Source organism: Stegastes partitus, unplaced genomic scaffold (genome assembly GCF_000690725.1).
Source record: "Stegastes partitus isolate 25-593 unplaced genomic scaffold, Stegastes_partitus-1.0.2 Scaffold235, whole genome shotgun sequence".
NCBI lineage: Eukaryota > Metazoa > Chordata > Actinopteri > Pomacentridae > Stegastes > Stegastes partitus.
The window spans coordinates 168,341-179,400 of NW_007577966.1; the positions used below are offsets into that span (position 1 = coordinate 168,341).

At 39.0% G+C, this 11,060-nt stretch overlaps 1 protein-coding gene across 1 annotated transcript in view; it reads left to right on the forward strand.

Annotated features, from left to right (window-relative positions):
* pcca (propionyl-CoA carboxylase subunit alpha) overlaps positions 1–1,328 on the forward strand; it is a 37,122-nt gene extending 35,794 nt beyond the window's left edge. The window contains exon 22 of the mRNA XM_008281523.1: positions 603–1,328. Within this exon, the coding sequence (XP_008279745.1) occupies positions 603–671 (69 nt within the window). The 3' untranslated portion in view covers positions 672–1,328. The remainder of the gene's footprint in view (positions 1–602) is intronic.
* Positions 1,329–11,060: the final 9,732 nt, after the last annotated feature.

Genomic DNA, 11,060 nt, shown 5'->3' on the forward strand with positions numbered 1-11,060 from the left:
ACCTGTGATGCTAATTAGAGGACACACCTTGATTGAACATGTCCCTGTGGTCACATTGTTTTCAGTCTTTTCTAGGTGTACCATCATTTTTGTCCAGTCCTGTTTCATGAGTTTATTTTTTTTAAATAATTCTGTTGAACCACAGTTCAAAAGTAATGTCTGATTTTCATTGGTTAATTTCCATAGAATTTTTATTTGTTATTACTTTGGTCAGATTCAAGTAATTTCTGTGACCGTTGTGGGTTTTTCTTTCATTAACCGAGGGGTACCAACAATTTGTCCACGTGCGTATATATAACACAACAGTTCTTGTTACATCAGCAGTAACAGAATCTCGTTCATAGGTTTTAGTCAGCATTTTTCTAAGTCAGTGCATCCCTTCTAACGAATATACAGAAGCATTCACTGGTGCATTTGGGAAAATGTTTTTATTTATTCATATATAATTATGTATGGTAGATTAGACACATATTTATGTAACTGCAACAAGTAGCATTAGTTTGTGGCTTTTGTTCAGTGTAAATACATTTGCTGTACTGACCTCTTAAAAATGTTCCATTTAAAAGTTTAACCATCTGAGTTTGTGTTAACTTGCCCTCCAGGTTAAGAGTGTCCACTGTAAGCCAGGGGAGACGGTGGGAGAAGGAGACCTGCTAGTCGAGCTCCAATAAACCACAGCCTTTGATCTCTGTTGTGGCAGCAGCCCCAGGATGAACCTGATGTCCACAGGCTGTCCACACAGAAAGATCCATGTTGACAAACGCTTGATGCCTGATTTTTCTTGCCAGTGCTCTGTCTGTACGGTGGTCCACCAGCAGAGTTTAGTTTTCCTGATAGGGACTCCGAGCAGTATCAGCAGTGTGCACTCTTCTGTAGATTTCACAGTCTTTCTTATTTCTTGGATTCTTATGGTTATTCCATTTTGTTTCTTTAAAGGCTATAGGTTAGTTTTTATAAAAGGGTCAGTTCACCCACATTCCAAAAAATTATGTTTTAGTTATTTTGCACATGTTGTTTGAGGAGACATAGGAAAGTTCTGCCACTCCACTACACTGGAAGGACATGTATTGAGCTGTTCAAATATCATAATAAAATTTTTATGTGGGTACCAAAAAATAAAAATCCATTCACCTGTACTGTATTACAGAAATGTCATTTGGTGGATATTTCAAAAGTAGTTTATTTCCTCCATCAGTAAAACAGCATAATAATGTTAGTATTTTTTAAAGTCACTCAAGCAGGAAAAATGTCTGTTGAAATTTGGATGAACTGACGTTAAATGACTATGCATATAACCAATAAAGTGCTCCTTTTTCGTACACAAAAAATGACTGAGCTGCTCTCTGGCTATATCTAAAGTTAGTGAGAGAGTTAGTATGATGTAGTCTAGAGATAGTATGCTGGTTCTCTGGACTGTGGATGACAGTCAGACATGGTAGGCATTACATGAGTGTGGTAGATTGGGATATAATGTAAATAAAATGATGTATGATATGAGTGAAGCAATATGATAAAGTGGCCTGGCAACCAACAGTCATCTCTTAAACAATTTACTTGCTGAGATTCTGGGTGACGGGGAAGAAGAGATTGTCCAGAATTCATTGAACCTTACATTTGCAACTCACCTTATCTCATTCTTCCTAACCATCAAGAGATCATGTAATACCTGGATGATGCATACAAATGTAACAAGGAATGTGCACTGACCTCACTTACCTTAGTTGTGGAGCAGATGAGACTGATGTTTCCAACTAAGTTGTGGTTGGCACAGGATGAAGGACAGCCACAGTAATTCTGTCAAAGCCAGCAAAGGTAAAGGAAGGAGTCCAAGTAACTGCAGTGCAGATGCCATTGAGTGGGAATCTGAGAAGTGTAGCTGAATAATAGTTCAGAAGAAGGACCTGTACCTGAGCTTGTATAATGTTGTGATGACAGCAAACCAGATGGAGTGTTTTGGTTTAGATGAGGCACAACTCTTCCATAATAGTAAAAAAAACAAACAAACTAGTGCATCAAACTTCCAGAACTCAGCTGACATATGATTATGTATGACATATACGCACTGTCAAAATTTTAAAAGGACAAAGTAGGATGTAGTTTCTCAGAATCAGAAATGTGAAAACTCAAGCCACAGGACAGCATCTTTCAAAATGTCACAATATGTCAGCTATGTCACCAAGACATGTTTGGTAACATAGTTGACTCCAGTCTGCTGTGTTTCTTCCAGATCATCTGAACCACCTCTGAGCTAGTAACATTTCCATATCACTTTCAACATGGCAAAAGCCTGAATTACACCCAGTTACATTAACGAATAGGAATGTGCAAGCGATGGTAGTTCAGGTTATGTGACCAAACACATGTATCTTCTTTAAGTTCTTATGAATTATCCCAACGAGATTATTTTGATTATCCTCCATATGAACAAGATAGATAGACCTACCAACTACAAGGACTCCAAAGCAGTCCTCATCACAGAACCAGCCTTCTTTATCAGTTCATTCAGAATCTTAGTGTCACTGGCTGTGATGCTGCTGCCTCAACAGATGGCTGCTAGGATAATTTCACCATTTATTGCATATTTCTTCAAAGTAAAATTCACATTCACATTCAGTAAAGAGAAGACCAAAAATGATCTCTCTAGCTAATGTTTAGTGTTTTGTTTGGCCTGTAATGGCCATTTGTATAAAACGAAACTTACTCATATTCAAACAGACACTGAGGTACGATAGGCACGCAAGCGAAAGAAATGTCTGTGTTTTGTTCTGAATTTAGCCTAAATTAAATCTGCTGGGTCAAAAATATATGTACAGCCTCTTACCTCTTAACTTCTCATGAGTGTTTACAGTTGACTACAGCTACTGACTCCTCCGTGCAAATTTAAATAAGGTCCATTTGATCCAAGCATTAGACTCAGCCAAATCACTACAACTGGAAAGTCTGAGGAGCTCAGCAAAGATCTGAAAAAGCAAATCACTGACTTGAACAAATCAGAAAGTCACTTGGAGTAATTTCAAACCAGCTACAGATCCCAAAACCATCTATACCATCCATTTTAAGTATAAAGTGTGTGGTACAGTTGTGTCAGTGCCATGATCAGGATCAAAACACAGCCTATTACCTGTAGCTGAGAGACAATCAGTCTGGATGGTCACGAGTCAACCAAGAATCAACAAGAACTGGGCCTGTAATGAATTAGAAGCTACTGGAACAGTGTCAGTGTCCACAGTCAAGTATGTTTTGCATCACAAAGTGTAGAGGCTGCCATGCAAGAAGGAAGACTCAACTGAAGTTTACTGCTGATCACACTGGCAAAGAAAATACCTTCTGGAGGTGAGTTCTGTCGTTAGATGAAACATAAACTGGAGAAGAGGGGGGTGAGGCCTTTAACCCCAAGAACACCACACCTACCATCAAGCATGGTGGTGACAGTATTATGCTTTGAGGCTGGAGCTGTTTGGAACTGGTTCTTCACACAAAGTAAATGGAATAATGGAGAAAAAGATTACCCACACATTCATCTGGAAAACCTAAGATCCCACCCCAAGCACTTCACCACCCCCCTCATCCCCACTCTCACCCCAACCATTCAAGGCATATGCCACCCTCCCTGAGTCTGGTTCTGTCTGATTTGAGTTTTTTTTTTTTTGTCCTTCATGGTTCAGAGGTGGCTTTTTGTTCCTTCCCACTATTGCCAAGTGCTTGACAAAGGGAATCCAACAACAGTGTATTTGTAAGGTCTTGAGCTTATTACATGAAGTTCTTTGAGATGGCATGTGCTGTGAACTGGCGCTATATAAACAAAATTGAATTGAATATTACTTTGCTCAGGGTTCATTCTGTGACAGCGCACACTTGACTGGAGCTAAAAACTCACCTAGGAAAAAAAAGATAATAGGTCAATTCAAGTGTTGCTTTTCTCATACAGCGTTGAGGTGTAGCAACACTGTTATGTAACTCCTTACATTGTGGCTGCTGAACCATGTGATTAACAACCAATGTCCCGTCTATTTTTGTCACACCTCATAGTCATACTAGGCAGGATCCTTAAGAGCAGTCAAAGTTCTACAGCCACTTGGTAGGTTTCAGAATACCATTCGGTCTGTCCAGCTTCTCTGCAGCTTGTCAGGATCTGTCAGAACACAGGGAATCTTATGGGCAGATGGTTGTGGAGCAGCTACAGGGGCAGCACCCAAAGCAAGATGTGATACGGACAATTGAATGACTTGCTTAACTGTGAAGTAACCAGCCTCAGCTGTATTTTGCTAAAACTTCACAATTATAAGGGAAATAATATTTGTCAGGATTAATATTATTATTACAAAACAAATACAGCTGTGACTCAATAATCCAACACTAAATGTAAAACCATCTTTTATGCCGGATTGTCAAGACAGAGATCGAGATACAAGACGGCTTGATGTTTGAAGGGTAATTTGTTGTTGCTTATTGTTCATAGTTATAATAACTAATAGGACTGGTCCAAATAGCACTTTCTGGTCTCTGTCTTTCAAAAATATTCAGTGGCCAATAAAAGTCCTTCTTCTTTTCATTCACTGCCATGAGCCTCCCCATTCGCAGAGTCTGTTTCTTGATCGTGATCAATTTTTGCTGAAGCAGCAACCACAGGCTGCTCTCCTCAAAAACTGTAATTACATTGTGTTTGCTAACAGGCTAAGAATAAAATGCTGTTCAAAAAGGTGTATTTTTCACTGTAAACCCTACGTTGGAAAAGGGTCCGTAAGTTCCTAATAGGATTAAAGTTGGGTGAGGAAACGGACTTTGGCCACGAGTCGGTCATCTTTGAGGCCTTTGCTGGCTGGTCAGTAAGGCAGTAATGGAGCACTGTCCTGCATAACATTCTTGAAAACCGTGGACCTCTTGCTGTATCCCAGCTTGATGAAAGTATGTTAGACAAATGGGCAGTAGGAGTCAAATTCTGTCCATCTTCAACCTAAGAAGTCCTTGCTCATTCTAACTGATAGCAGTTCATACCAGCACTCCTCCATCATCTTGCTGGTGATCCAGCCGTGGCCCCATCCATCGGGCCCATCGAGAGTCACTCTAATCTCATCTGTCCAGAAAATCTTTGGTCATCAGGTAATTCTTGAACCAAGCTTGATGTTTCAACCTGTCAATCATATATATTCTGTGTGCTGCCATGTAGTAGTGGCAGTCCTGGTAGCTTTATCCATGGGTTTTTTTAATGGCATGGTTGACTATTAAAAACAATGTGTGTCTGGTGGTCATGTTCAGCTATTGCAAGAGTTTTACATCCATCAGACAGGTATTTCACAGTTTTTGACTTTTCGTTGTCAGTTAAATCTCTTCTGGCTGCTTGTACCTCACATAAAGTGTTAACACTTTAGGCTATACTCTTCATCATGACACAAATCAGCTCAAAGTTATCAAATTCAGTCAGTGTAGTATTGGCAGTTCATGTCCAGTTGTATGGGACAGATTTTATTATTTCAAAATAAGAGTGTTGCAGGTAGTCGTTTTGAATTTGTCCAGGCGGAAAAAGTGCAATAACTTTATGACCTGGAAATGCAAGTTGTGCTTTAACCCTGAATGTCAGACCAGTTTAGAATTTCACAGAAATATTTCATTTCAATATTTTATTTAAATATAATAACCATTCTGAAAAAATAGGTAAGAAGTAAACCCTTGCAGCTTTATTTGTCTGACTGATTTCCAAGTAACGCTGTAAACACAAATTGCAGGAATCAAAAACCAAAATTGTATCTCATGACACATGATGCAATCTCTGGACAGTCCAGCCGTGGGTCACTGTACTGGATGAGGCTGACACAGTATGAACAATATTTCTATGTGTCTAGGAAGAAACAGTTACAGTCACAATGCATTTCATTCAGATTGTATCCAGATACAGATACAGGCAGATTTACAAAACTTGGAACTCAGTGTACACATGCTCACACACAAACATCTTAGGCACACAAAAGAAAGAACAAAAGTAATCTGAGGAAATGAGGATGTGAAGGTTGAACAGAGCTTGTAATGTTCAATTCACTTTGACAGAGTTGGATGTTCCAAAGGTTGATGGGAGAAAGTGTCATCCAGTCAGCTGTGTGAGTCCATCAGTCCACATTGAACACACTGTAGGTCTTGGTAACAAACCAAAAACAGGCAAAGAAGCCAATTGTGCCTTAGTACAGAGAGAAAACACCTTTAATTAAAGTACAAAAAACGGACTTTCTTCACATTCTGCTTCACCAGTTTATGTGGGAAATGGTCTGTGAAAGATTTTCTGTGCACACATCATATACAGGATCAGTGGGACATTTGAGCCAACTTTATTCAAGGGATTTTCTTTAATTGTGCTTTTTTCTACACTGTAGAGAAAAACATCAGCTGCATTACACTCTACAGCAACACGCCAAAACCTCTGGTTTACACTGAGTGGGACTACAATAGTTTCTAAGCAGGACAATGAGACAAAGCACACCTCTAAGTTCTGACAGCACTATCTGATGAAAAAGGAGAGTTGTGTATTTGATGGTCTCCACAATTCCCAACCCAAACCGACATGGTTTAAAATGAAGATGAGGCACTCCAGCATATGTGGGAACGCATTCAAGATCTGCAAAAGCATTCCAGGTGATAATGCTGGTAAAGAGAATGTCAAGACTGCGCAAAACATATTTTCCTTTGCTAACACTTACTTTTCCTACAGAAATCCAGATGTACTATTTAAAAGTTTTACTGTCTTCAGTAAATAAAAGGCACATACATCCCACCAGGGCCAAATCAGTCAATGTAATGCACTATATAATATTTAAATTTGGCCAAAATTATTAGTTTTTAATTTTTATGCACTGTAATAATAATTAAAATGATGTCATACAGTATGAACCGAACTGCAAAATCAGTCTAATTTGTATTTTCTGTCCTAAAGAGCTCTGTGCCAGATGCCCTAAACCCAACTTCAACTACAGCTCATCTTAATTTGCATCAATCCTAAAAGTCTGACTGAATAAGGAAATTACTAAATAACAGAAGAGTGATGAGTGATTGGCTGATTAACCTATTAGTATGTATGCAGGACCGACATGTTTTTCCACCACTAACAACCCCACTTTCGTTTGTCTAATAAGCACACAGTTGAGAAACACATGCTATGGACATGAGAAGCTGCTGTCTTTTGTTTTCAGCCGACAGAGTGAGCCAGTGAGAAGGTTACACTCTTGTTTCCACCGATGCAGCTTCCAGCAGTATCCAAGCAGCTAACAGCAGTAAGTTAACAACCACAGCGCCAAAGATGGATAAAGAAAGACCGGACTTATGAATATTGCTGGAAAATAAAATTCCCATTAACAACCTATGAAGCCACAAACATAAAGTATTTTGCGAAGTTTGCACAACGGTGAAAAACACGATTCCGTAACTTCCATGAACAATACACAATGAAGAATTGCTAAGAGCTTTTGTGCAAATCAGCTTTAATCCAAGCACTCAAACATTTGTTATGGAAGAGGCAGCTGGCATTACTGTCAAAGAGCAGTGTCTGTTTGCCCCAGTTTTGAGAGTGAAAATCTTTTTTAACATTTTTACAAAATATCAGAAGCTACAACACGCAGTTTTTTTTTCAGCCGTTAAAGAAAATCAGTGAATGTAGTGGTCAGTGCACTGACGGTGTCTGGAAGGTCTACAGGTTTGTGTGATGAAACCCTAAGCACAGTGCACCTTTGCATCCTCCAGCAAGCATCCTTGATTCTCCTCTGTCCTTGAGGTGCATTTTAGGCTGGAGATGTGCTTTGTGATGGTGCACAAACACTGATTTCTGGATCATGGGTAAGAGGTCAGAGGATAGAGGAGACAAGCAGGCTGATATGCTGCTTGTCTGTGCTGCAAGTGATTTTTAGTTGGTCACCAATATTCCTGTGTCCTTCTCCATATTTTGGAAGTCTTGTGGTCTTGCAATGAGACAAACTGGAAATCATAGCTGTACTCAATATAGATTCTGTGATCAGAGGTTTTCCGATTAGTACGTCAGTGTTTGCAGTTTTTTTGCTACTTTGAAGCTTTCATTTTCAGTATTATTCCTGTAAAACAGAATACGCCACTTATCAAATAAACACAAACCAGTGTGCTATGGCAGGATTCTGATTGGTCTATCCAACTGAAGTGTGTACTGAAGCCTAGCATGAGGAATTTTCTCATGACTGTGATCTTGCAAGTTTTGCAAGTACCCAGCTGCCTTAAAGCAGAAAATGTGAACAGTGTCACAATATTTTTCTGTTTATGAAAACAAGAATATTTTGTACAGAGATAGATTAAATAATCAGGCTGGGGTGTCAGATGGCGTGTTTTCATTCACATTTTTTTCCGTATCGTTCCTGCCCCTGGTACACAGCTGCTGTGTGCCTGGTTGTACCCCCGCACCAAGCAAATCGAAAAGCTTAGCCAGCTGATGAACATAGTGGACGATTTAGCAAATTAAGAGAAACATTTTTTCCAGAAGTCAAAATCAAACCAGATGGCAAAGAAGAGTGCATTTTTGAATTGAGCAGGACTGATGGTTAAAAAAAAAAAAAAAAACTCTGATAGGCAGCTACACAGCTGTGAAAAAGTATTTGCGAATTCTTTTCTTTTTTTTTTAACATTTCCCCCACAACTAATTTAAACATTAGACAAAGATAACCAAAGTAAACACAAAATGCAGTTTTTAAATGATGATTTAATGTTTTAAGGGAAAAAAAACTATTCAGACCTACCTGGCCCTGTGTGAAAAAGTAATTTCCCACCTTATTAAATCAAGAATTAACTGTGGATAATCAATTTCAATGACCCCGTCCAAGCCTAATTACCTCCAGACCTGTTCAAGCAAGAAATCACTTAAATCAAACCTGTCTGCCAAAATGAAGTTGGCAAAAAGATCTCTAAAAGCTGCAACCAAAGAAATTCAAGAAGACATGAGAAATAAAGTAATTGACATCTATCAGTCTGGAAAGGGTTACAAAACCATGTCAACCAGTGCAAAATACAGATTCAAAATACATAATAGCTCGAAACATACTTAATTCTAACAACTGAAATAAATAAATTATACAACTGAGAACTGAAGATTTCTCTGGATTGTTCTTGGGCTTCCAACTAAAGAATCGGATCTAACAATATCAAGGAGGCAGGGGGGGGGGGAGTGCAGGCACACGCTGGTCTAGTGAGGGAGAGGGGTGATCCAGGAGTCTCCGTCCAAAGCTCCAGTGAGGGGAATCCGTGCTCCAGGGATTCTGTGCACGTGAAAGGTGAGTCCTTAGGTGAGGGGAAATCGTTGGCTGCTGCAGGTTGTGGGTCAAGGATTCCAGGATGCTAAATTTAGAGAAATAAGATAGGGAAATGAGCTATATGTCAGGGGAGTGGAAAAGACCTCACCAAGGATACACCTGTGTATACTCAATTCTTCCAGCAAGCTTCCTCGATCCTCTGTCCTCGAGATGGATTTTAGGAATTAAGACGTCCTTGATGATGGGGCACTAATATTGATTTTCAGGGAGGAAGACGGAACAGAAAGGAGTTGAAGAGGCTGACACTAGTGAAACGAGATGAGCCTGTAGTCCAGTGTCAGGCTGCACCTTCAAGGAGCCCATAGTTTGCCAGCGCAGGAAATGCAGACAGAACATCAGCAGCTGGACCGTGCTGAAGAGGCTCGAGTGGATCACAGTGTATATTTTGGCAGAAGTGAAGTGTTTCACCTCACTTTACTCAGAGTTGCCCATGTTTAACTACTACTTGGAGTGCAAGTCAAATTTGAATTGTTTTTGATAGTGACAAATAAAATTAAATTCACCTGCAAACCTAATCTAACAACAAACTATCAGAATGACAGTTTCATGGTGGAAATTCTCAGTGATGGTGTTGACTGCTTGTTCTACTTATGATGTGTGTTCTAGCATATAAAAAGCACTTCATGGTCCCATTAACAAGATTTAAAAAAAAAAGACAAAAAGATTTTTACCAGAGAGGGTTTTTATTGTCAGCACTAATGAACTGGGTTAGGGTTTAACAAGGAATCACTAAACATCACATACAGCCGTTGAAAACATACAGCCAGCTGGTTAAGCTGCCCCAATTTTCAAATATGATCCCATCTGAGGATCTGAAAATTCTCGTTAATGCCTCTAAACACAGATGGTGTATAGTGAAAGAGGGCTATGGGCAGTGAGTAGTGAGTATCTACAGGAAACTCTTAAGAACAGAAACTTTGCCTTTTTCAGATTAAGGCTCAGCATTTTAAACAACAATGTAATCACAACAGCTTAAAGTTCACTTAGGAACTGTGAGAAATATTTGGACTGTCATTGAATCTTGCAGCTTATAACTACTAAAAATAACCAGAAATATGTACCATAGACTCACTTGCCAGATTGTAAAGCACATAAACCCAGAACAAATTCAATTTAATACAGCAGTACTGCAATAAAATGTACTTTAACCTGCCCTTTTGACGGTTATTAGTGTTCAATAGTTGGTGAAACAGTTAAAGAAATGTATTCAATCAACTGCCAAAAGGTCTTAAGCATATGGTCGCATAGGTTGCATTTAGGACTTAGATGTCCAGAAAATACCATGGTTGTCTTATTTATCTATTTATTTGCTTATTATAATTTTTTGTGGTGTAAAAACCAATAACTCTTTTTGCAGTAGGAATATGTGTTTTTATTGTCTAAATCAGCGTTTAGACAAACTGTTTTTACTAAAACCATAGAGATTTGTGTTTTGTTCAGATACAGCCCAGAACAGTAAAAATATATTGTTGTCACAGTAAGTTTAATATTGTCAAGGGTTTTTATGATCATCTCATCTTTAAAGTCAACAAAACAGTTATTTTAATCTTGGCATTGAGGGTTTTATGTCATGTTTATTTCCTAAGAATGTGTTGCATTGTAGCGGACACCGCTTGACTTTCTCTGGAATGCCAAGCAAAGGGACACAACAGGTAACAAGCACTGTTTTTGTTTAAATTTGGGATCTCCCCCCGATCATAAAACTGCCACCTTGGACACGATGCAGAAACCCCCTCGTTCTCAGGAAGAACC